Source organism: Ambystoma mexicanum, chromosome 1q, assembly GCF_040938575.1.
Source record: "Ambystoma mexicanum isolate Mex_15411 chromosome 1q, UKY_AmexF1_1, whole genome shotgun sequence".
Classification (NCBI taxonomy): domain Eukaryota; kingdom Metazoa; phylum Chordata; class Amphibia; order Caudata; family Ambystomatidae; genus Ambystoma; species Ambystoma mexicanum.
In genome coordinates, this window is record NC_090922.1 from 1,473,756,887 (window position 1) to 1,473,784,162 (window position 27,276).

A 27,276-nucleotide genomic window follows, 5' to 3' on the forward strand; every position below is an offset into this window, starting at 1 on the left:
AGTTTCGAGGGCTTCCTCGAAACGGCGGCGGTGACAAAGCAAGCATCCCGTGTAAGCTGGTCAGCCCACTGGTTACTTGCAGGGTTTGATGAAGGTGCCGAGAATAGTTGGTCCCACTATTCCAATGGGTCGAAGCTCCTTCGCAGACCTTCTAGGACGATCAGCTGCATAGGGGTCTCGCAGGACGACAGCGGGCTCAGTGTGCCAAACCTTCCAGCGGATCACCAGCGGTTCCTCAACTCGGCTTCTTGTTGCAGGATACTTGGCTCCTTATCCCTTGTTCAGTGAGAACTCAGGAGATCGACATGGTAGTGGTGTTTTCAGCCTCCTGAAAAAAAACGGAGAGGCCCCAATGGGAGATCTACTCACAAACACTCACTCCATATGTGGGCCAATCACGGACCACAGTGGTCCCAGGCATTCAGGACACTCCAGACTCTCTGGCACCCAGGATGTGTATTGGGAACACACATCCCAGCCCACATCCTGGCGGCACACACACAAGACATGCAGAACCCCGCGAAAGCATTGGGTTTCGCAGGAAAGTGCATGACCAAATAAGGACTGGCCTGGGTCGGCTCGACCTGGGGAAGGTGAATGGGCAAGATGGCCTAAAAGGACAGTACAAAGAACCTTGTGGCATGGCCATATTGGAACCAGGCCACCTATTTGTGCCAGACGCGGTAAGCGCGGATAACATGGCAAAAAAGGGTTCAAAACATAAGATAAACGATAGCTGACACCAGTACTGTCCGTGACACACCTGCACAGTTCATAATAAGTCCAGCAAGAGTTTCTAGGGCCTTTGGAATGACTAGAGACCCAAGTGTACTGTAAGGTAAGTTACATTGTACACCTTTTACATGTTGCACAAAAGCTGCAACATGAGGAAAGGACTAAGGGAAACAAAGTCTCCCAGTACTGACTGTCTTAAGGGCATGTCAGTTTCCCCATAATAATTGAGCGAAAGCCCAGAGGAGTGCGGCCGAGGGCTGCGCTTCTCTGGCAAAGGTTAGATCAGGGTGTAGAACAGCAGCAAAACGTTTGAGGGTTGACACATGGAGGAACATTTACATTCAAATATGAAATCTTTCCTAACATTCGCCCTCCCCAGATTAAGGACAGGGGGAACTAATCCACCCCTGGATGAGTTTCTTGTTCAGGTCGGTTAAACATTCTGGACAACCCATCAGCATTGCTATGTTGGACACCTGGCCTATGCTCAATAGTGAAGTCAGAGCCTTGCAGACTTATGGACCACCTAAGCAACTTTGGATTCTCTCCCTTCATGTTCATTAGCCACGTTAAGGTCTTATGGTCAGTTTGCACAGTGAAGTGGGTCCCATAGAGGTAGGGCCTCAGCTTCCGAAGAGCCCACACAACAGAAAAACATTCTTTCTCTACTGTGGACCATCTGAGCTCTCTATCCTTAAGCTGGCGACTAATGAAGCCAATAGGGTGTTCCTTACCCTTCCCAAAAGGTCTTTGGTAATCAGTGGCCCTGCGAACAGGGGCCTGGCACAAGGAGTCTTTTAAGCCTTTGAAGGCCTTCTCACACTCTTCAGACCAAGTTTCCTTCTTGGGTTTCTTTGGAGTAGTGAGAGCAGTCAGAGGGGCAGCTATGGTACCATAGTCTGCCATGAAATGTTGGTAGTACCCAGTGAGTCCTAAGAAGGCTCTCACTTGGGTCTGTGTAGTGGGGGTAGGCCAATCTTGTACTGCTTGTACTTTACTGGGTAGATGCTGTATCCTCCCTCCACCTACTTCATGTCGAAGGTAAACCACTGAGCCTTGTCCAATCTGGCATTTACTGGCGTTTATGGTCAAGTGGGCCTTCTGAAGAGCCTGTAACACAATCCCAAGGTGTTTCACATGGTCTTCCCAGGTGGCACTGAAGACTGCTATATCATCCAGATATGCAAGACAGAATTCGTCCAACCCATTCAACACATGATTATCAAGTCTCTGGAATGTGGCAGGTGCATTCTTCAACCCAAAAGGCATTACCCTGAACTGGTAAAGGCCTTCTGGATTTGGGAAAGCTGTCTTCTCCTTGGCATGTTCTGCAAGGGCTATTTGCCAATAGACTGCAGTGAGGTCAAACGTGCTGAGGTACTTGGAGGCACCCACGGTATCCACCAGCTCATCTGTTCTAGGCAAGGGGTGTGAATCTGTCTTGGTGACAGCATTCAGAGCCCTGTAATCCTCACAGAACCTCAATTCAGAAGTACCTGCTTTTGGAACCAAAACCACAGGGCTGGGCCAAGGACTAGTAGAGGGTTTAATCACCCCAAGATCCAACATTTTGTTGACCTCTGTCTTAATGTAAGACCTTACTTTGTCTGACATTCTGTATCCCCTACTTTTGGTAGGTACGCTGTCTCCTGTGTCTATGTTATGTTTGCACCAATGTGTCAAACCAGGGGACTGTGAAAACAGAGGGGAAAATTGCCTAAGCAAACTTTTCACTTCAGACTGTTAATCAGAAGTCAGATGAGGGGCCACCGGACACCCTCAATGGAGCTATCTGAAGGACTGCTTTGGAATAGGTCAGGAAAAGGTTCAGACTCCTCTTCCTCAACATCTGAAGCCAATAGCAGTGCTGCGATTTCAACTCTTGGGATGAAAGCCTTCAGCCTATTTACATGGAACACTTTTGCAGCCTGTCCCAGCCTTCCAAGGCCCACTAAATAGTTGACCTCACCCAGTGACTCCACCTCTGTGTAAGGGCCTGACCATTTATCCTGTAAAGTCCTAGGCCTTATAGGATTCATATTCAGGACTTTCTGACCAGGTGTAAAGTTAAAGAGGGAAGCCTTCTGGTCATACCAATGTTTCACCAGGGCTTGTCCTGCCTTCAACTTGTCACTAGCCAGACCCATCAGGAGTACCATCCTTTTTCTGAGCCCTAAAACATAGTCCACTACGTTGGTAGTAATGGGGGAGTGGGCATCTCCCATCCCTCCTTGACTATGGCTAAGGGTCCCCGTACTGGGTGACCAAATAGAAGTTCAAAGGGGCTGAAGCCAACACCCTCTTGTGGTACCTCTCTGTAGGCAAACAGTAAGCATGGTAAAAGAATATCCCATTTTCTTTGAGGTTCTTTCAGAGCCCCAATCATACTTTTGAAGGTCCTGTTAACCCGTTCCACCAGACCATTGGTCTGGGGGTGGTATGCGGAAGAAAACTTATAGGTGACCACACATTCCTTCCACATAGCCTGCATATACTTAGACATAAAGTTGCTGCCTCTGTCAGACACAACTTCTTTAGGGAAGCCAACCCTAGTAAAGATGCCAAGTAAAGCTTTTGCAACTGACTTGGCAGTCACAGTTTTCAATGGGATGGCCTCAGGATACCTGCTGGCATGGTCGCCCAGCACCAGGATAAACCTATTGCCTGAGGATGTTTGGTGGTCAAGGGGACCAACAATGTCGATCCCTACCCTCTCAAATGGTACCCCCACAACTGGGAGTGGTACCAATGGAGCTTGGATTGTTGAGCCACTCTTACCAGATAACTGGCAGGAGGCACAACTCCTGCAGTGACGTTCTACTTGCACCCCCATCTTGGGCCAGTAGAAGTGCATGGATAACCTTTGCTTGTTCCTCTTAATACCAAGGTGACCAGCAAGGGCCACTTCATGCACCAGCTGCAGGAGGAAGGGCTTACAGCAAGGGGAACCACCAACCTCCTATGGTCTCCTTCTGTAGACTCTGTAGGCTCACTATACAGGAGCCCACCTTCCCAATAAATCTGATGCTTCCCAGGAGGTTCACCCTCAAGCTGGGAGCAGGCCTGTCTCCTTAGGCCTTCCAGAGATGGGCACTCACGTTGGCCTTTACTGAATTGTTCCCTGCCAGGACCACATTCTACTAACAAATCGTTTAGTTCAGGATGGTCATTGGGGTCAAACACTTCAGGTATCACCACCTCCTCGTCAGGTCCTGGTGATGGACCAACTACCTCCACCTCAGTGGTAGGTGAGTTAGGGGGAATATTCTCTTTCCCTCATTTTGGTTTTCTGACCCCTTTAGCCTTGGGTTTCCCCTTTGGCTGGGGCAGTGCATTGGTCTTGGCCAGTGCTGCCCTTGTTTGAGACCTTGTGCAGGGTCTGTCAGCAGTATCTCCCACAAGCCCTAAAGCTCTGAGATCATTGCCCAACAAGACCTTTCCTGGGACACTCCTCTGAATGCTCACTGGAATCCTGACCGCTGTAACATTGATACTAAGATTTACAGGTATTACTGTGAACATGAGAGGTGGGCCGTCGGCCAATTTAGTGGGCATCAGAGTAGCTCTGGCAACTTCCTCTGGGTCTACCAAGGTAGAATCCACTACAGTTCGACTGCACCCACTATCCCTAAGAGCTGGAGTATCTACTCCATTGATCAGCACACTGTCTTTAAAGTAGTGCTTGGTGTTATCTGGAATCCTAGCATAAGCCTCTGAGACTTTAGGTTCCCAGGAACCCAGGGAAACTAAAACTACCTCAGCTTCTATACCACTGGGGAAGGCGTCTGAGGAGAAGGATACTCCGGTAATCTCTTCTTCCTCGTAGGAGGAGAAGGCCAGATTAGCAGAGTGGACCCCCAAGGTTTTTTTCCTTACATCTGGGATCCCCCTTCACGTGGTCAGTTGCTCCACAAGCAAAACAAGATCCATTGGGTATGTTCACATAGGGAGGCTTACTATAACCAGAGTTCTGTTTCGGGTGCTGACCTCCACTACCCTGTGAGTTCTCTTGTGTCTTACCCTTATTTATCTTTTTGTGGCCCTTTTGGGAAGAAGATTTATCAGATTCTCCACCCTCTTTATCTTTGGACTTTTTCCCTTCCTCCTGCTTACCAGGAGGAGCCTTGGCCTTATGGGACACTCGATGTGACACCCACAAATCTTCTGCAATGGCTAGCTTCTTAGGATCTATCTCCTTTGAATCTGCCAAATGCTGCTTAAGCTCAGGGGAAAAAGATGCAAAAATATGTTCCAGCATGACAAGACTTATCATACCTTCAAAGGTAGAAACCTTATAACCTTCAACCCAGCCAGTCAAGTTATTTAAGGATTCGGTTACATAAGATACCCAAGTACCACCTTCTTTTTTCTTATACTCTTTGAATCTTTATAAGTATTAGGCAGGAGTCTTTCCAAACTTTAAGATGTGAGTCTGCTTCAACATTGCAAAATCTGCTCTCTCAGCTTTTGACATTTCCATAATGGCACTGCAGCCAGAATGGGGCAGTCTGCTAAGTATCCAGGCAATTTTATCAGCATTGTCAACTTGTTGACCTTCACATGCATACTCAAATGTATTCAGCCAGTCCATAATGTCATTCTTTTCCTCATACACACTGAGCAGATCTTTTGGAAACCTTGGATGCGAGGAGGCCCCAGACCCATGTCCAGGATCCTTGGATCCATTGGCAACTTGAAGCTTGGCCAGTTCGAAGTGGTGATCCCTGTCTTTCTGTTTTTCTGCCTGCTCTATCTTTAGTTTGGCCATATTGAACTCAAGCTCCTTCTGCCTAAACAGCAGTTCTTGCTTCTTGAATTCAAGTATGGCCTCCCCATCAGCACTGGCAGAGGAAACATTAGACATTACATCCTCCATGTCCTCATGGTTGCTGTGGATCAGTGCAGCAGCAGAACCATCAGTTCTACCAGTGAGAGCAGCCCCACCTCCTTCTGCACTGTCCTCAGAAGCTATAGCTCTAAGCTGAGCTTCTTGCCAGTCCATGATTCTGTGGATCAGTTCTACTTTCGTGCCTTGAGAGGAGACACCTCTCTCAGCACACATCTTTATTAATGTGTTGGATCTAGAAGCATTTAAAGTTAACGAGGTACTTGTTTACATACTGCTAGATAGAACTATGGCCTTTAAAAAGTTATACCACAACAATTCACTATGTATCCAGGTAGAAATAACTCACAATGCATTCACTAGTGCACAACACTGGATACCTTCAGTCCTATCCCACCGCTGTACGCCAATTTGTTAAGACGGATTTCTGAACTCTGACCTGAAGGAGCAGAGGTTCAGAAGGCCAGCCTAGTTTCTTGGAACAGGGTAACCTCTGGACAAGCCAGACCAATCAGGGTAGCGATGCCGGCGGTCAAGACTAAGTCTCATGAGGGGTGAGGATGACTGAAAGACTCAATGGGCCTCATTACAACTCAGGCGGTAAGGGTTTTACAGCGGCGTAAACAGCGCCGACCCTTACCGCCTGAGTACGAGGTCCCTTAGCGCCATGGAGGTTTTAACACCTGCTTTTTAGCAGGTGTTAAAATCCATGGCGCTAAGGGACCATGGAGTTAATTACGCCACCGTAATTTACGGTGGCGTAATTAACGCCTTTCCCACTCCCATTATGCCCTATGGGGCAAAATGGGAATGGGGAAGGGTAAATGGGTAAATGGGGATTTACCGCCCAGCCAAGGTTGGAATGGGGCGGTAAATCCGCCAACCACCATGGCGTAAACGTAGTTTACGCCATGGTGGTAAAGTCACGGCCCAGGCGGTAATTTACCGCCTGGGTCGTAATGAGGCCCAATGAGCACACAAAGTAAGGACACTTATGAATTACTCCAGACAGGTGTTATATTAAAAATATAGACACATTTATTACAATGCCTTTGTAACATAGACCATAGCAAAGAATCACAGTACCACTAAAGTAAACCAATACATCACAATCAATACAATATATATACAAGACTGAGGGGTGTAAGGAGTTAACAGCATGGAATAGTTGGTCCACCTAGATGGGGAGAGAAACAGGCAGTGCAAGTAATCTTTAAACCCAGTTCATTATCAGAACTACACCTAACTAAGAGACAGTCCAAGCCCTACGAAGAGAGGAGCCTGATGCTCAATAGTATCTGCACGTGCTGGTGCCAATGGACAAAATAGGGTCTCTTCAAGGGTCAGTAGCAGCTCAGGAAGGTGGATGCGGTCGATGAAGAACAAGTCCCCACTATTCAAGCAGGACCTCCACTTGCGGGCGGAGGCAATTCGAGAGTGCGGGATAGAGTCGCTATTTCGCAACAGCGGTAGAAAAGAAATGGGCTCCTGCGCTAGGGGCCACCGGTTGGGGTATGGACTACTCACCGGTCCCCGATGCACGCAGACCCAGACTTTGCCAGTTCAGCACACTTTGCTGGCAGGTTCGAATGCGACAATCAGGACGTCTCGACACCGTATAGTTTCCGCGGTAGCAGGATTCAGGTTCAAGGGGGTCACAAATGCAGCAAACGTGCACAGGTCGTTGCCAAAGCAGGGCAACACGGCAACCGCGTTTACTCTGGTCCGGGCGCACTCGTCTCACTTCAAACCTGGAGATGCCAAGTGTACGAAATTCGGTGTGAGGGTGCCGTGGACACAGAGCTAGCAGGATGCCAAGTTTCGAGGGCTTCCTCGAAACTGCAGCGGTGACAGAGCAAACGTCCCGTGTAATCTGGTCAGCCCACTGGTTGGCCCAGGGACACTTCCGAAGAGGCTTACTTGCAGGGTTTGATGAAGGTGCCGAGAATAGTTGTTCCCACTATTCCAATTGGTCGAAGCACCTTCGCAGACCTTCTAGGACGATCAGATGCAGAGGGCTCTCGCAGGAAGACATCGGGCTCAGGGTGCCAAACCTTCCAGCGGATCACCAGCGGTTCCTCGACTCGGCTTCTTGTTGCAGGATACTTGGCTCCTTATCCTTTGTTCGGTGTGAACTCAGGAGATCCATGGTAGTGGTGTTTTCAGTCTCCTCTTATCCAAAGTGCCTAAGCGCCAAAACGGAGAGGAACCAATGGGAGATCTGCTCACAAACACTCACTCCATACGTGGGCCAATCACGGACCACAGTGGTCCCAGTCATTCAGGACACTCCAGACTCTCTGGCACCCACGATGTGTATTGGGAACAGACATCCCAGCCCACATCCTCAAGGCACACACACAAGGCATGCAGAAGCCCACGAAAGCATTGGGTTTCACGGGAAAGTGCATGACCAAATAAGGACTGACCCGGGTCGGCTCGACCTGGGGAAGGTGAAGGGGCAAGATGGCCAAAGGACAGGACAAAGAACCTCGTGGCATGGCCATATTGGAGCCAGGCCACCTATTTGTGCCAAACGCGGTAAGCGCGGATAACATCGCAAAAAAGGGTTCAAAACATAAGATAAGCAATAGCTGCCACCAGTCCTGTCCGTGACACACCTGCACAGTTCATAATAAGTCCAGCGAGAATTTCTAGGGCCTTTGGAATGTATAGAGACCCAAGTGTACTGTAAGGTAAGTTACATTGTACACCTGTTACATGTTGCACAAAAGCTGCAACATGAGGAAAGGACTAAGGGAAACAAAGTCTCCCAGTACTGACTGTCTTAAGGGCATGTCAGTTTCCCCATAAGAATTGAGCGAAAGCCCAGAGGAGTGCGGCTGAGGGCTGCGCTTCTCTGGCAAAGCTTTGATCAGGGTGTAGAACAGCAGCAAAAAGTTCGGGGGTTGACACATCGAGGGAAGATCACATTCAAATATGAAATCTTTCCTAACACACATCAATGTCCTAGAGCTCAGGGCAATACGGTAGGCGCTGAAAGCCTTCCTTCCGGTATTAGCTGGCCAGGTGGTGACCATCAAGACAGACAATACGACCTCCATGCATTACACAAACAAACAAGGAGGCACCAAGTCAGAAATCTTGTCACAAGAAGCTCAACTCCTATGGGTATGGGCACTTCACCACAGAGTACAGATCAAAGCGGAACATCTCCCGGGAGTAGACAACGTCCTAGCGGACAAACTAAGCAGAGAGTTCACGACTTCTCACGAGTGGGAACTAGACGAGAAAGAAGTCCAACGAGTATTTTCCAAATGGGGTCATCCGTAGATCGACTTGTTCGCCACCAGAGCCAACAAGAAATGCCACGAATTTGCCTCCAGGTACCCAGAACATCAGTCAGTAGGAGATGCGTTCTCGGTGGATTGGACAGGGAAATTCCTTTTTGCCTTTCCCCCCATCCCTCTCATATCGAGAGTGCTACGCAGACTGAAGGAACACAATTGTTCAATGATTCTAATAGCTCCGGATTGTGCCCGGCAGATCTGGTACTCAACTCTACAACACCTCTCCCGTTGGCCACCGATTCACCTCAACGCTCAGCAGGAGCTTTTGACGCAAGAGAACTGCAAGGTCCTCCACCACGACCCAGCAAGCGTATCTCTCAAGGCCTGGTTACTGAGCAGCGAAAACTAATTAATCTGGATCTCCTTGCAGATTGAACCCTGTCACAGCATCGGTCGCACAAGTGCTACCTTATTTACTGTACTTGTCCAAGGCAGGTTTATCTATGTCCTCTATCAAGGTTCATCGAGCGGCCATAGCGGCATATACAACAAACCCAGATAAACAGTCCTTGCTCACTCTACCAGCTGTTAAGATCTTCCTAAAGGGGCTGAGGCGTACTTCCCCCCCCACGCCAATCAGTACCATCGTTACCATCCTGGAGCCTAAACACTGTACTAACGTCTCTAATGGAACCACCTTACGAGCCTATTCTTATTGTGGAAAACAGCTTTCTTGATAGCCATTACATCTGCCAGGAGGATTAGTGAGTTACAAGCTTTTTCATCAGAACCTCCTTGCACCTTGTTCCACAAAGACTGAGTCATTCTGAGAACCCATCCAAAATTCCTTCCCGAAGTTTTGTCGGAGATGACTCTCACGAAGCGCATTGTCCTCCCTACTTTCTTCCAGAATCACACATCTGATGCAGAAAGATCTCTGCATTCTCTAGATGTGGCGATGGTCCTTAAGTTTTATCTACAAAGAACTAAGGAGTTCCGCTCCTCAAACAGATTGTTCACTGCATTCTCTAGACGCACTTTAGGTCAACATATTTCAAAACAAAGTTTGGCACCTTGGATTTCTCAATGTTTCACCCACTATCATCAATCCAAAGGCGACCCCCTCATCAGACCTCCTTCGGCGCACTCCACTAGAGGGATGGCAGCTTGAGTGGCTTTTCACGCAGGGGTAGCTTTGAAGGACATTTGAAGAGCCGCTACCTGGAGCACTCTGCACACGTTCTTCAAACATTATTTCCTGACAGAAGATACCAACAAAGAATCTGCAGTTGGCCAGGCAGTGCTCTGCCATCTCTTTACATAAGGTAGGATCAGCCTTCCTCCCGCCTTTCCCTGGATATATAACCTTGGTGTTGCTGTATGGCAAAGGTTTGCAGAAGTTTTTCTGCATATCTATGTATATATGATGTGGGCAAGTTTTAACTGCTTTATATTCTATTCAAGCATCTGAATCTATGAAAGATCCAATGCTGGAGAAGTCTTAGTTACTTACCTGTAACTGTATTTTCCAACATTGGTATCTTGAATAGATACACATGCGCCCACCCTCCTCCCCTAGAGGCTGCTCCTACGCTCAGCATCCATCATTCTGTAGTCTCTACGGTTCAAAATCTGAAGATGGCTTACTGGGGCAGGGTTAAAGACCTGCCACCTCATTGGTTGGGGCCATAAAGGACCAAAGTGAGGTGGAGGGAATACACAAGGGAATGTCTCATAGACCATAATGGGCAATCTACAACATATTTCTATGGAAATAATGTATATATTTTACATTTTTAATAATTATTTAAATCACTGAGGATTCCCAGTCTGACGATGGGGAATATTAAAGCATGTGAATCTATGAAAGATACCAATGCTGGAGAAATACAATTACAAGTAAGTAACTAAGACTTATTCTGCTGTAGTTATCACTTTCAGGAACCTGGTCTACTTTATGGTTGGAAACCCTAGTTTGCCTTGTTGTTAGATAGTTTTACATCCCACACTTGAAATCTGTTGTAGAATCACCCTAACAATAACAAAAAATGCAATAAAATAAGAATGGGGATATATATTTAAAAGTTTAGTTTCCATTTACAAAGTGTGTTTTTCTTGTTTGCCTCTTCATAAAACGGATATTTGCCCAACTGTTCTGTATTTGGCTGAATAGTAAATCTACTATTCAGTACAGCCTGTAACGGGTCAGAAGAAGGACAGAGACAGGTGTCTTCCATTACTGGACTTTTATTCAAAATAAAGAGAAGATAAACTCCTAACTATCCCTGAACTATGGGACTTCCCTACCTAACACAAACTAAATAGGGTGCTCGCCAGTCGTCGGTGTGTCAAAAGGAAAATCGGTCCTCTGTCCAAAGCTAAATTATTCTGTCCCTAACACTATCAAAAACAACTTAAGTACAGGAGAATGACTCCCTTCTCCTGTGGTCTGTTTTTCAGCACAGTCTCTTTAATATCTTCATCGTAGATTGTTCTTGGCAACTATTTTGACCAGTTCATACAGTTCAGATATAGGGCTCTTCAGTTTCTCTCTTGTGTCCTTGACACCTTGCTTTCCCCTTCCGAGGTAATAATTCTCACTTCTTTCCTCCTCTTTGGAAATACTGGGTCGAGTACGAGGGTACCAGTTAGGGTCGGACTGAGGCATAAAATTGTCTCGGGCACCAACAAAAAAGTGGCCCACAGTTGCAAATTGCAATTCATTCCTTTTGTGACACTGTTTGAATAGTACACAAGGGGGAGGTTTTTGATCAAATATGCAAATTGTACATTAAAAAAAATATTTATTCAGCAACACTGGTCAAATCTATTAGCCGCATATAAGTAACTCATCAAACTGGCCCACATTTGCCAAAAAAGTGTCGCACTTTGACCCAAAAACTAGCCCACGCAAGCATTTTGCGCTTTTTTTCTGCCATCGGCCTGTAGGCCAGTCCGAGCTTGGCTCTGGGTGCAACCAACCTACTTACGCTTTCGCAAACACACTTTACTTTTTCTTTCTTTCTTTCACTAATAAGTCAGGGAAAAGTGTGAAGACAATATCCCGCATTTAGGGACGATGCAGAGGTCAGCAAATCAAATGTGCAATGGATGAGCGCCACCCTGGCAAATCAGCCTTTCTGATCACGGCCTGTTCTTAAAGCTCCACTAAGCGACAGTGAACAGGCAGGCCCAAACCCAGCCCTCCCTGAAACCCTCAGCGTCTGCAGAGCTGCCTGTCACACTTGTAGGGGAAGCTTCGGCAGACAGAGCCGAGCAGAAGTGGCACATTGTAGCACAGTCCCTTTCTTCCATCAGGCCAGGCTCTGCTCGGGATTTGCATACATTTGGGCCTGGCCACCAGCCAGCTGGACCAGTCGAAACCAGAAGGACTTGAGCGGGCCTGTTGCATTCTGCCCAATGGCCTTTCATCCCCACACGGGCTCATGGCCCCTACCGAGCTGACAGGTCGCCCCGCTTAACACGAGTGACCTATATGCCAGTCTGAACCTGCATGACCCAGGGTCAGACTGAGGCACAAAATTGTCTCGGGCACCAACAAAAAAGTGTCCCACAGTTGCAAATGGGAATTCATTCCTTTGTGACACTGTTGAATAGTACCCAAGGGGGAGGTTTTTGATCAAATGGGATGCAAATTGTACATTTTAAAGAATATTTATTCAGCAACAGTGTTCAAAACTATTAGCCGCATAGTGAAGTAACGCATCAAACTGGCCGACATTGGCCAAAAAAGTGCCCAACTTTGACTAAAAAAACTGGCCCACACAAGCATTTTGCATTTTTGGTTCGGTCATTGCCCTATAAGCAAGTCCGAGCCTGGTACGAGTAATGATTCTCACATCTTTCCAACTCTTTATTATTACTGGGACGAGTATGAGAGTACCACTAATGATTCTCACTTCTTTCCTCCTCTTTGCTATTACTGGGACAAGTATGAGGGTACCAGTAAGAATTCTCGCTTCTTTCGCTTTGTTAGTATTGCTGGGACTTGTATGATAGTACCCATAATGATTCTCACTTCTTCCCTCATCTTTGGTATTACTGGAACGAATATGAGGGTACCAGTAATGATTCTCACTTCTTTCCTCCTCTTTAGTATTACTGGGATGAGTAGGAGAGTACCAGTAATGATTCTTACTTCTTTCCTCCTCTTTGTTATTACTGAGACGTGTATGACGGTACTAGTAATGATTCTCACTTCACTTCTCCTCTGTGGTATTACTGGGACGAGCATGAGGGTACCAGTAAAGACTCTCGTTGTTTTGCAATGTTATTTTTTTCTTATCAATGTCTTCATATAACTCCCCATTCTCGGTAGGGAATATTGGGTTGCATTGCTCGCTGGGACGAGTACGATTATTATGCTCGTTTTGTTTGTTGTATGTCCCGGGTTGCCCGCCTTCCCTGTTACCTCTCTGACTTGGGGTTAGCGTCATCGGGCCTGCGATCAGGGCTGTATGCTTCCTTCTGTTCGTTAGGTTGGCTTCTTGCCTCTCGACTTCTTTCTCTCTTGTTCTCTGCATCCATTCTATGTCGGGAACGGGTCTGCGGTCTCGGTCTCAGCGTCGTTATTGGACTGAACAGTCCACCGACTCTCGGTCACGCCACCACTTACGACTCGGTAGGCAGTCTGAGGTTTCCTTCCCTCAGCTCTTCTGCCTTCACTCTTTCCTTGCATTGCCTTCACTCGCCCGCTTGTTTTCTGGGTTGCAAGCTGCGCATCCTGGTCTGGTTCAGCCTTCCACACAGAGCTGATTCGAAACGCCCAGGCTTCCTCTTATGACAGGATTGAGCGCCCAAGTCCTTTGTTTCTTTTGCCTGAGCACTCTGCATGTCTCGGTCAATCTTCTTCACAGTATTGTACTCATTTCCTTTGTCAGAGAAATGTAATGTTTCTGTATCACAGTAACATACATTAATTGGTTCTTCGTATGGGAGCTGTTGGAGGTGGGTTGTGAATGAGTAACTTAGGGAGTTTCTCCATGAAACGGGAGTCCTTGTCCCCGGGGGGGGGGAGTCTTTCCCAGTGAGGTCCTGCTTAGCTCTACCCCTAGGCAGGATATCGCGCAGGGGGCTCCCCTCCCTAGCTTCACAGGGAAAGGCTCCCCCCTGAGGAGAAGTGACTGAATTCTGCGATTCGTCACAACCCCTAATCAGAAGAAACATTCAGGACAACATTTTCTATGTGGTTGTACTCTCAACTTTCTTTTTCATTTCAGCAATGAAAAGGAGATAATAACAAACTACAGTACAGAAGACATTAAGAAAGCCTCCATAACTCTGATTCGAAAACTGTTCTTACTGATGCATAATCTTGGATCCCTTCCGAACAATGCCCTGCTCACCATGAAGCTGTTCTACTATGATGATGGTCAGTATATTTGTGTAAAAAGTAAAAAATAAATGTTTGGTGTTCACCTATTTAACCCCTTCTCAAGCACCTGAACGATTATTGGCAAAGTCCATTTCTGATTGTCATCTTCTCAATATACAAATGTGTCCAATAGCGGTAGCAGCGACTGTCTGGAACTGTTATAATGGACTTTTAACCATTTATTAATAGAATGGTTGGTAAGCTCAAAGCTGAAAGAAACTAGATGAACTATCCACCTAAACATGTTCTCTTGTTACTGATTTATCCTATTTATATTCGTCAAAAGAATTTAATGATGTTTACATTCCAAGGTAAAATTGAAAAGACCATAATGTACAGTTAGTGAAATATGTCTTACTTAGTGTACATCCGAGGCTTGGGACAGGGCACTATAAATGTCTATTTAAGAGCCCTCTCATATGGGAGACAAATGTGAAAGGAGATCATCCACAAAGTCGTCCACAAAGTCCTAAATCTTTCTGCACTCATTCACTAATGTTTTAGTTAATAAAAACATATCTTCTTTTGTTCCACTGATCACATTTTGACAAGGCCATGTAAAAAACTGGCTTAAGAGATCTCCACACAAGAAACCCTGTTCATAGTGTTGTTCTAATATTTTTTTGCATCCTGATATGGTTTTTGGAAATTGGATCACAAGTTTACAATTTTATAGTTATTTAAACATTCATACCAAACGTGTAGCCTAAATCTGACTTGCCCTCCAACATATCTCACTAAGTCCTCATGAAATATCTACCCCTAGCTGACGCTGATGGGCCGCTTATCTAGAGTGAGGGGATAGGAAGAAAATCTGACCCTATCTAGTCCTAGTCACCATAGGTTTTACACAGACACTTTATATAACTGTGTGTAATTTGCTTTTGCAAATGAAATTTCTCACTTTTATTCACTTTCTTTGCTCTGCATTTTCACACCTTAAAACACATACAAAACAGGAGTCTGTTTTGATTCATTAAAAAGAACACTGTTTATCAGTGTTTTAGAGACCACACCTTGTATCCAGATTTTGTTCTAGTGCAACGTCATACTCGACAGAACCTTCCCCCCAACAGGGTAGAAAGCTACAATGCTAAAAATCCATTTCTTTCATATATTGACCCTTTTACCATGCCACTGGTATGTTCCTTTTTCTAGGAAGGGTCAAGTCTGGCCTACCGGTTTCAGTGGTGTCAATTATTCTCCCACTTTCTTCAGGGCCACAGTGTTAGGCAGAATTATATGCATTACCCTTTGGGAACACCACACACAATTAAGACTACAAGTGACAGTACAAATTCACCTTTGGTACACCACAGTTAAACTGGTAGCAATGGCTGAGCAGCCAGACTTATCTCAAGAGTAAGTGAGCAGTTTCAAATAGTTACACATAGGACAGCAATTACTACGATTCATGCAAACACTGGCTCAAGGTTTTCAAGTAAAAGAGTATACATTTATTTCACTCTTGTATAACATTACACTATTATAAGCAGATTATAAATCACACTCTTAATACACCACACCACTCCCAATAAGTTCCAGACAAGTAAAGCTCACAAAATGAAGTAAGAGCAAAATGGCACTCTAGCAATTTAAAAGGGAGGGAAAACCAAAGTTACTAGAAATTGAACCACACCAACAGGTAAGTACTCAGGGCGATTGAAGTACAATCTATTGCTCAATTTCTGCCAGTTGCATAATAAAACTGACAGGTGTGTCCATCAGTGGGGTTTTGTTTGTGAGCACCCTCCCAACCACTTGGAGTGTTGCTATTTGGGGTATCTTGATGTATAACCACTCTATGTCTAGAATAACCAGCAGCTGGAATTCTTGGTTGAATTGTTGATTCGTAATCAGGTGGAGGACGGCCGTCGTGTTGTTCAGATAGGATTTCATTTTACACACCTCAGGTTTTAGGGAGTAGTCGACGAATTGTGACAAAGGTTCCAAAATGGAACCTATTCCAGACACAATGGGTCTTCCGGGCGGAGGTATTTTGCCTTTGTGTATCTTGGGTAAGGCATAAAAGGCAGGCTTTCTTGGTGTTTTGGAATTTAAGAATTTGTATTCTTTGTTTCTTATATGTCCCTCTGCACTGGCTTCCTCTAAGACAGGTAGGATTAGTTGGTGAATGCCTTCCGTGGGATAACTTCCTAGTTGCTTGTAACTGGTGCGGTCTCCCAGGAGGTCTAGAACCATCTTTCTGTAGTATGCAGTGTCCATAATAATGGTGCCCCCCCCCTTGTCTGCAGGTTTTTTTGTAATATCATCATTCTCAGCCAGGGATTGTAGTGCCACTTTATCTTTTGTTGTAAAGTTGTTGTAATCACGTCCTTGTTCTTGTTCCATTTCCTCTAGCTTTTTGATGATCGCTTTCTCAAAAGTACTTGACTCGGGGGTGATTAATTCCATTCGAAGGTGGATAGTAGGTGGACTTGCCCTTTAAATTGGTTGCACTCTTTTCATCCATTGTGGTTATATTTCCAAAGAATTGTTTAAGGTGTATCTTCCTAATGAACTGTGCTATTTTGATACGAGTCTGGAAGGGATCATGGGTGGCCATGGGTACAAAGGATAAACCTCTTTCCAAGAGTTTGTATTGGACCTGGTTGAGTATGTAGCTGGATAGATTCATTACCAGAGACATAGAGTTGGTATCTATGGTCATACCCTGTGATGTCTGTGCCCCATCTACTCCCTGTCTTGGTGGCATCCTGTTCCTTAAGTTTGTCATACCGGCGGCGCTTTCCATCCGCGGCCTCTGGCCCGTGTCACCCATGGGGATTGGTTCTGCCATTGTTGTTGCCATTGTCCTTGCCCCTCTTTCTTTGTTTTTCCTTCCCCTCTGTTGAAAAAAGGAGGGATTTGGTTCCCATTTCTACCGGTGTTACTTGGTATTGCGAAACCCACATTCCTATTGGTTTGATTGCTTTCGGATCCGTTCACACTTGAGGTACGTTGATCATCTCGGATTGCGAGTCCCGCTCCTGATTCCATGAGGCTGTGAAGTGCAGCGTAATCCTTCTTATCCTTAGTCTTGTGTGCTGCACGGCTAACAGAACCGCCGTCAGTAGACCCAGGAGATGTTGGTACCACCATGCCGAGGTCACCTATCTGGTGAGTAAGTGGGCGGTGGCCCTCTTGATGGCCGAGATCTTGTCTTCCGACGGGAAAACCCTCTCAGAGCACGTTTCCCAAATGAGTCCCAGCAATGTCAGAGTATGCGTAGGGAGCAGCTGTGACCTCTTGAGGTTGAGCGAGAAGCCCAGGTTGTGCAGTGTGTTCATAAGGGCATGGGACGAGTGGTGAACCACCTCCGGAGATGTCGCCCTGACGAGGAAGTCGTCGAGGTATGAGTAGATGTGGAGGCCCTGTGCTCTGAGGAGGGCGCTACCGCGTTCATGAGCCTGGAAAGACCCTAGGGGCTGAGTTGAGGCCAAACAGAAGGACTTTGTATTGGAAATCGTAGCCCATGATTCTGAACCGGAGGAAAGAACGATGTGGCTGCGAAATTGGGACATGTAGGTACGCGTCCTTCAGGTCTAAGGAGCACATCCAGTCTCCCTTGTCCAATGTCTCCGCTATAAAAGCTGGCGCAACCATCTTGAATTTTTGCAGGGGTAAGGAGAGGTTGAGGGTGGAAAAGTCCAGCACAACTCTCAGGCCCGCCTGGATCTTTTTCTGAATGGTGAAAATCCTGGAGTAGAAGCCAAAGCCCCGCTCGGAGGCTGGAACTTCCTCCATTGCCTGGCTCTCTACGAGCGACTGGATCTCCGCCAAAAGAGTTACTGTCCCAACCTGTGGGTGTGGAGGGGAGGAGGGAGGACCGGCTGGGATGGGTAGGCGGTACCCCGTGGATACTATGGAGAGGATCCAGGAGTCTGTGAAATTCTGCCGCCAAAAATGTGCATGGAGAGCAAGCCTGCTCCCCCACCGGAGATACGTGGACCCGAAGGGACGTGTCATGCCTTCTTTCCCTCGGAGGCTGAGGAATGGGAACTGGAAAAAGCCCTTACTTCCCCCCTTTTTGTTGTTTGCGCGGCTCTGAGACGGCAAGCGGTCCGGTGGCCCGGATTTGCGTTCCTGGAAGCCGCGGAACCCTCCATATGTACGACCCTTCTCTGAGCATTGCTGAGATTGGGTTTAAGATTTGGGCGTAGTCTTTGTAAGAATGGACAAGGACTTTGCCGTTTGTGAGCTGTTCTTCTTTTTGTCCAACTCCTCGTCCGTAGAGGAGTGGAAGAGGCCCTCCCCCCGAATGATAGATCTAGGATGTGCTCCTGGACGTCCGAGTTGAATTTCGTCGGCCGGAGCCAGGCTGTGCGCCTTATGTCCGTGGCAATGCAGACAGTACGGCCCAAGGTATCGATATTCGCCACAGTGGATTCCATGAGATAATGCGCCACGAGCTTGGCCTCCGCTAGCCCCGCTTTAAAGCGTGATTGACATTGGGAGGGGAGTTCTGGGAGGAAGTCCGCAATTTCCGGCCATAACCGTTGGTTGGCGGCAGCCAGCCTGGCATCTGCGTTGGCCTGACGCAGGTGCAAGGAGGCGTTGGAGTAGATCTTCTTGCCGTAAGCCTCCAAGATCTTCTTCTCCTTGCCTAGCAACGCCGCAGAGGAGGAGGCTGAGGACGACTGAGGCTTGGAGTAAAGTGATGCCGCAGCGATCACCGAGGAGTGTGTCTGAGGGTGGGTCAAGAGCAAGAGTGTGTCCCCCTCCATCTGCCTGTACTTGGCGTCCAGGCGTCGGTTGACCAGCTGGACTGAGTGGGGCTTGAGCCAACCCTTCTTGGCCAATCGAGATTACATCGGTTTGCAGTGGAATCCCCGTGTTGGCAGAGGGGCGTCTTGTAAGGACTTCAGTGAGAACCCCCTCTGCCGGTTGTTCGACCTCGGGCTGAGGGAGGCCTTGGTACTCCGCCAGGCCAACAAGACATTCATGGAAGGCCCTGGCTGAGGATGGCGTGTCCGGATCCTCCTCCTCGTCCGTGTCCTGCAGATCTGGAGGATCTTGTGGAGGAGGAGGGGTAGATGGAGCCGGAGGCTGGGGTACAGAGACCGCAGCCAGAGGCTGAGGAGGTGGCAGAGGTTGCGGAGTTGGCTGTGGAGCCGAAGGAGGCGGCTGCACTCGGGTCAGAGAGCCCAATGGAGGCGTCTGTGGTGCCCTTAGCATGGCCGGGAGGACTTCCCTGACTGTGTCCTTGATGATAACCCCATCTGAGGAGACCTCATGAGGCCGAGGAATTTGTCGAAGAGCGCCTCCTCACTGGCAGTACCCAGTCCCTATGGACGCATGCGAAAGTTGCCCTGCGCAAATGAAGGGTAGACTGTAGGCCACGTATCTGGTTGGGGCTAGTCCCACCTCGACATTCGTTCTTCGCCAAATTTGTGGAATGGCGTCAGCCATCTTGTCGAGCTGCCTGCCACGTGCCTGCGACGTGTTGCCCAGCCCGCTGTGTCTGGCCTTGTCCAAGACTCTCGCGTGTAGATCACGGAACCTACCCTGCTCCTCGGCCCGGTAGGTGTGACACCCGCGACCCGGGGGTTGGTAGAGCTGCTTTTAGGCGCCCCCTCGGACATTTTGCCGGTATTAGGGCATAGCCCCTCGGACATATTGCCGGTAGAAGGGTATAGCCCATCGGGTGTAGACCTGGTACAAGAACCTTCCGGTCCCTCGACACTGCGTCCGGGAGGATCCGAGGATCCCTCAGCCCAGAGGCCAGTAGCTGTAGCAGCCTCGGCGCATGTGCTGGTGGAAGGACCTGGCCGGTCCCTCCCGTGCAGGAGAGTCGCTGGAAAATATCGGCCCTACCTTGGACCTAGGACGATGCTTCACGAAGTTCTTGAGATCCTCTGGAGGCGACTTCTGGAAGAGCTCCCTCCACTTGGCTAGTCTGTTCTTCAGCGCCTTCCAGGACAGCGAGTCACACGCCGAACATGATTGCCAATCAAGGTCTGGGCCAAGGCAACGTAGGCAGAGGGTGTGGCGGTCTGAAGTTGGGAAGGATGGACACCTGCTGAACCCTGTAGAAGTCGGCATGCGCCAGGGAGGAGCATGACGCCTGAGGACCGAGTACCTGAATGATAGAAAAGACAAAAAGAAGAAGTATCCACGCGTGGAATTACATTGCCGAAGCCAAACCCAGGAGCGCTGGTGAATTTGGCCCTATCCGTCGACGCGGAAAAGGGAACTGAGGTGTGGCGCCGGATGGCGGAGTCAGGGCAGCGCATGGTCCATGGACCGCTACCCAGTACACCTCTAAATTTAAAGGTGAAGAAGATTTTTCTGTTGAGAAAGGTTCCGTCTCCCGTGCCTTGGAACGGACGCCCATGCACCAAGATACCCCAAATGGCAACACTCCAAGTGGTTGAGAGGGTGCTCACAAATAAAACCCCACCAATGGACACACCAGTCAGTTTTATTATGCAACTGGCAGAAAGTGCACTGACCAAGAACTTCCTTCTACACAAGGATTCCTTTTCTGAACAAACATCAGGTACTGCAATGGGTACTACATTCGCACCAAGCCTGGCCTTGTACGTGGCAGACTTTGAGGACAAAGTGATCTATGGCACTCCATATCCCTGGTCACCAAGAATAGAAATGTGGTCAAGATACATTGATAACGTCTTCATGGTGATCAACGGCAATGAAGATGACCTCAAGATTTTCATGTCATGGCTGAATGAACAGAACAGTTTCTTAACCTTCTCTGAAACACACAACCAGGACTCCATCCATTTCCTAGATCTACATCTACAGATAAGAGATGGAACGATCACCAGCAAGGTTTTCAACAAACCCACAGATCGGAACTCACTGTTACTCTTTGACAGCTACCATTCTCCGAGCCTGAGGAAGAATCTACCTTTTGGGCAGTTCCTCCGTTACCAAAGGAACTGTTCCAGTACAGCTGACTACGACAGCCAATCGGACCACCTAGCTGCAAAACTCACAGCCCGTGGATATCCCAGACGTGCCATCAAACAAGCCTGAAAAAGAGCCAAAAATATCCCCATAAACATCACGTTAGAACAACAGGGTAGAAGGATTGAGCCCAATGAAAAAATCACAGCAGTCTTGAGTTTTTCTCCTATGGTTAATAAAATCAAAAAAGAAATCCATTCTAAATGTCGGAGACAGAGTACTGGAGAAACCCATATTTGCAATAAAGAGAAGGCGACACTTGCAAGATGCACTAATAAAAACAAATAAAGAACCAAAAGAATGTACTCCGACTACTTTGTGGAACCAACCACCCCCAACTGGACACACACCATGCGGAAAGTGCAGTGCCTGCCCAAGCACAGCCATGACCGTAACCATCGACATTGGCTGGCATTTCCCATGGACCAAAAGAACACTAACTAACTGCAACAGCAGCAATGTCATATATCTGATCACATGCCCATGTAGGATACGATGCGTGGGCATGACCACACGCCCGATAAAACCAAGATTGGCAGAACACAGACCGTGCATCCACACGAAAAAACTCACCGCTCCCATGGTGGAACACTTTGTCTTGCAAAAACATGGCCCCTCTGAGTTTACCTGGACCATCATCGAAAAACTGACCATCCAAAAGTGAGGCAGGAATATATACAATTCCCTATACAAGCGAGAACAACTATGGATTTTCCGCTTAAAAACAGACAGCAATGGCCTTAATGAACAGACTAATTGGCAGATATCAGCTACACTATGAGGTGGAATCGCACATCCACAAAACAAGCCTGGATGGTTGAGGCTATCCTTCACTGACTCGTGAACAGCTTGTAACAAAATTAATTAATTCTATTAAAAAAAACACCAGTGAGCTCTGAAAATAACACTACATATTAACCATAGACTTCGTGATTATATGGATAATTCATTCAAAATGCAAATTTCTAATCAATCACTAATGTTTATGTGTCCATATCCACAAGATAACTGTTGTTCCTGATAAGATCTTCAGTCATAAGAACACTGAACATTTAGTTCACTGGGATATGAGACGTCTGAGTCCGGTATATTCATACGTAGATACTGCTCCAAGATGGTGCCTCCTTTCGCCTGCCGTCCACGAGCCCTTCTTTGACTGTAGGACTCAAGAGGCGCATGCGCGATGATGACGCACGAGGATGTATACAATGGGTCAGACGGCAAGGAGTAAACTGTTCAAAACCGAGCATCGCGAACGTGAGGCAGACTTCCTAGCGCGACCGCTATCTGATTCATCAGGTAAGCAATGTCCTCTTCTTGCTTCCTACCTAAACATGGACCAGGTTACGATCCTGTACGATGTATCGTGAACACTCGTCCCTCTGGACATAGGCACTTAACAAGACACACTAGACTAACAATTTAATAATGAAATCACGTGGTAGACGTGCTAGAAAAAGTCCTTAATTTCCTGTAAACTGACAGACACATATATGTCGTTGCAGGTTGCATCGGAATGCACCAATAAACACGCATCCGAACTAATTATCAGTCACCTGATCCACTCTCTGAACCTGATACAAGCTAAATCAAAGGGTAAGAAATGCTACTTCTTTGGAATATAGTAGCAATGTAAGAATATGTAATAAGAGAGTATAGCAATATAATATTCCTTTTCCACTCCCTCCCCATTTTGTTTATTATCTACAGATGGGGTGAATGAATTCCTTACAGAGATATTTGAAACTCTCTAATTGGCAGCATTTTAATGCGTGCTTTGGCCCTGAAGAAGGTGGGAGAATAATTGACACCACTGAAACCGGTAAGTCAGACTTGACCCTTTCTAGAAAAAGGAACATACCAGTGGCATGGTAAAAGGGTCAATATGAAAGAAATTGATTTTTAGCATTGTAGCTCCTTACCCCAATCACCACGGGTGACACAGAGCAGAGGCCGTGGAGGGAATGCGCCGCCGGTATGACAAACCTAAGTAACAGGAGGCCACCAAGACAGGAAGTAGATGGGGCACAGACACCACAGGGTATGACCAAGGATACCAACTCTATGGGCCTCATTACGAGCATGGAGGTAATGAAAAAAGGAAGGCGGAATGGTGTTACCGGCATCGTTAACGGGTCCGGGCCATTACGAGCCGACAACCCGCTGATACCGCCACCGCCCGTACCGTGCCCCTTCATACCGGCATGCGCCGTATATGCGCCCCTTTGCAGCGGAAATACCGGGATGCCGGTAATAGGAGGACATCACAAGTTACGCGGGCATGCACTTACCGGCATCCCGAAAGCCGATAATAAGGGCCTGCACGCCGGCGGCAATACAGGCATTGCGGACCACCCGTAATTACCAACCTGCAGTATAGGCAAATGCCACAGGTGGACACAATCACCACAGGTGGAGTCAATGGAGCCTGTCCCAGTACAAAAGGAGTACACCCACACACCACACCTCTTCCTACACCAAAATGATACCACTAGCTGTTGCAATCATGGGGCTGGAGGACATGCCTGTACTGCTACAACTACAGCAACAACAGCAAAACAACAACTACAGCTACAACAACAGGCAGCACAGAGGAGACGCAGGAGGAGAAGGAGGGCGAGACAGACCCAGCAAGTTCCACCAGTGCAGCCAGTGGTACCACGTGGGCAGCAACCAATCCCTCGCATCAGACCCAGTGCATTCAATCTAACCCCTGAGAAGATCCACAACCTGTACCGGTTGGACCAGGACACCATCACCACCATAGTGGACATGATACACGATGACATTGTCAGCCTCACAGAAATACGCACTGCCATCCCCCCGCTACTAAAGGCGGTGTCTGTGCTCCACTTCCTGGGCACAGGCACCTACCATCACACAGTGGGTCAGCTGCATGGTATATCACAACCACTTTTTTGATGTATGCTGACCCAAGTGCTGGATGCCCTCCTGAAGCACCCTAGCACCCACATATCCCTACCACGGACTGCCCAGGATTTGCCGACACTAAAGTAGGCTTCCATGCACTGGCAGGCATGCCCAATTGCGTCGGTGCCCTCAACTACACCCATGTGGAATTGTTTGTCCCTCATGCAATAGAGGTGGTGTACCGCAATCGCAAGCAATACCACTCCATCAATGTGCAGATGGTATGTGACTCCTGCAAGATCATCACACATTGTGGCGCCAGATATCCCGGATCTACATATGATGCCATGGTGCTGCGTAACTCCACGCTACCCCGCCACATGGAGCGACATTCAGGACGACGTGCCTGGCTGCTTGGTGAGTTGCCTGACTGTCCAATGGCAGTGCATCAGGGTTGTGAGGTGGGGGGATGCATACTCCACCTGGGTGGGAATGGGGGGGATGCATACTCCACCTGGGTGGGAATGGGGGGGTGCATACTCCACCTGGGTGGGAATGGGAGGGGGATGCATACTCCACCTGGGTGGGAATGGGCGGTGAGTGGACAATGCACCCAGAGTTAAACACCTCTGACCTGAACCTCCCAACCCGACCATGACACATCAATGCCATACATAAGACCAATGTCGTACATCAATGACGACATGCAAGACGCACAAGCAGGCCACCATGGGTGTGTCAAGCGATGCATGACCAAACATGATTACAACTGTGCCAATGTCGCTAGTGTGATTAGGTACAGAGTAGCATTCACTGCAATTATTGGTGGAAAGACATCGTTCCGCATCCACAGTACATCCGCATCAGCATGCAAGTGAACACCCTGCATAATCTGTACAACGCAATCCACACTAGCAGACCATATTGCAGTACACAATGCATCAAAATAATCTGTGTGCATAGGTACAGGGACATGTGCCTTTCAACACCAAATAGCTGCGGCCATGGCCGTGAATCCTAAAGGTGGCAGCTCAGAATGACTCACACATACCTCTTTGTGCTCCGATGCAGGTGATTGAGGCTATCCCTTGAATCCGTGGCTACTTACCCCTGTGCGGAACCCACGTAACAGGCATGAAGAGGAGTGCAATTGGGTTCATACCCGTACCCGTGTCGTGATTGTGCAGACCTTTGGCCTGTTGAAGGCGCGGTTCCGCTGCCTGAGAAGGTCTGGTGGTGCACTCCTTTATGGCCCTGAGAAGGTGGCAAAGATCACCATGGCCTGTGTCATGCTGCACAACATGTGCATCCAGAGAAATGTACCACTGCCACCTGACATTGACATGCATGCACCGGGTGAGGATGATGAGGATGATGATGGAGGAGAAGCAGAACCCCTGCCAGTATGTGATGCACAAGATGGCCGTGCTGTACGCCAATCACTGATTGACGAATACTTCTGGTCACAGGGACTTTGATGGTTATGTGTCAGTGCTACTGTTAGGGAGAATTCTCTGTTTAGGCTGAATTTCCTAACCTAGTGAGTCCCCCAGCAGCTTTGCTGGATTTCGGGAGTTTGTTTTTTTCCATCCTGCCAAGAGTGAGACTCTTTTCCTCCCACTCTTGGACATGTATGGGTATAATTCCGTTGAAATGTCAATCTGTTCGATGGGCTATGGGGTCTTTTACTCCATAGGGTCTCATATTTTTTTCTATGTGTGTTATACCGCACCCTACGTGCCGTAACACGGGGGCGCCCTAGCAGGTCCCTCACCAAAGACTCCATACCCGGGGACTGTCTCCCCGGGCATGTAAAGTCACCATTGGTTTTACTAGACCTAAATTTACTAACAGAACTAGTACCAACCATCTTATTGTGGACGTACTAGTAGGGGTAATTCGATTACTCCTGGATCTGTTACTCGAGGGGGCACTGTCCGGTCCCCCCTCGTCGAGTTTTGGCTGGTGGCAGTGGAAACTACTTGTTATGTTCGACCCCGAGCATAACCCTATGGGATTCGTCCCATTGTTGGAGATTGATACTTTTTCTCATTAATCTCCGACATACCACCGATCTACTTATCGAGTTTATCGAGTGGTATTTTCTGCCAGAACTCGGTTTGTAAAATGGCGTCTTTGTTTGTCTCTGTGACTCCTAAACCAAAGGTCGAGCCCTTTGTTCCACTTTTGGCGGGCTCTGTACAGAGACCCTCCAAAGTGGTGCCATTCTGTCTGGGTTACCACAGGGTGTGGGAGGGGGTTTAGGCACCCTGGACCGAGTTGCCTTGCCAACTCCGGTCGCACTCTGGAGTGATTGGCCCAGGTGGTGAGCCTTCCCGCTCACCACTTAGCATGTGTTGATTGACAGCTAGGCTGAATGAATGGGGGTCTTCTGCATAAAAGCAGGGCTTTTGGGACTGGATCTTCAGAAGTCGCCACAGGACCTAAGAATCCGACGAGGGTAACGCTGAGCCGACCTGCAACAACGACACCTCCGGTGGAGCCCTGCTGAGCCGACTCACCACTTCCCGACGACAGAGGAGATCTCCCTGCCGGAGAGTCTCTTCCCCTGACTGGTGGGAACAACCAGTCCCCTTTGCTTTTTATTCGCCTCAGGACGCAGTGGTCGAATTGCCCGTGCAGAGCACCTCGGCAACCGGATAGCCACTACCCCTGTACCGCGACCAAAAGGTGGTGCCTTGTGACGGAGCACTCCGCGGCTGGTCTCTTCCCTGGTGGTGCACCAGACTTCACTTTCCTTCGACGACGAGATCATCTCTACTCTTGGCAAAGACCCGACGTGCATCCACCACCAGGAACAACTGCCCCCGCCGGAGCTGCCCTCCACAACAACGGACCGTGTCCGCCTGGCTTCCCTTTCGTTCGGTTCGAGTGAGGTGTCTTAATCCTCTCCGTTCCGCTGGGTCGCCTCCAAGCTTTGCTCATTCTTTGTTCTGAACTGGTTCAATCAGCCGATAACAATTTGCTATAAAGACTTGAATGCATCTCCACTAGAGACTTTCTGGGACATCGCGCCTTGCCTCTCTCCGAGTGGGCCTGGCCTCTGAACTTTATGATCTATTGTGATTCTTGCCTTCCTGCCTTGCATTTTATCCGCGTAGGATTGAACTGTGTTGATTTCATAACCTGCCTATCTTTTTCTCTCCCTTCCTAACTAATATTCGAGTGTCATCTAGGTTGAGGTATACACCTCTGTCTGAAAATAAGTGGTACCAGTAGAACCT

General features: G+C 48.0%; 1 protein-coding gene across 1 annotated transcript in view; it reads left to right on the top strand.

Moving 5' to 3' along the window:
• Positions 1–27,276, top strand: part of LOC138549910 (HORMA domain-containing protein 1-like) — a 1,553,847-nt gene that overhangs the window by 703,035 nt on the left and 823,536 nt on the right. The window contains exon 10 of the mRNA XM_069642372.1: positions 14,073–14,224. Within this exon, the coding sequence (XP_069498473.1) occupies positions 14,073–14,224 (152 nt within the window). The remainder of the gene's footprint in view (positions 1–14,072; positions 14,225–27,276) is intronic.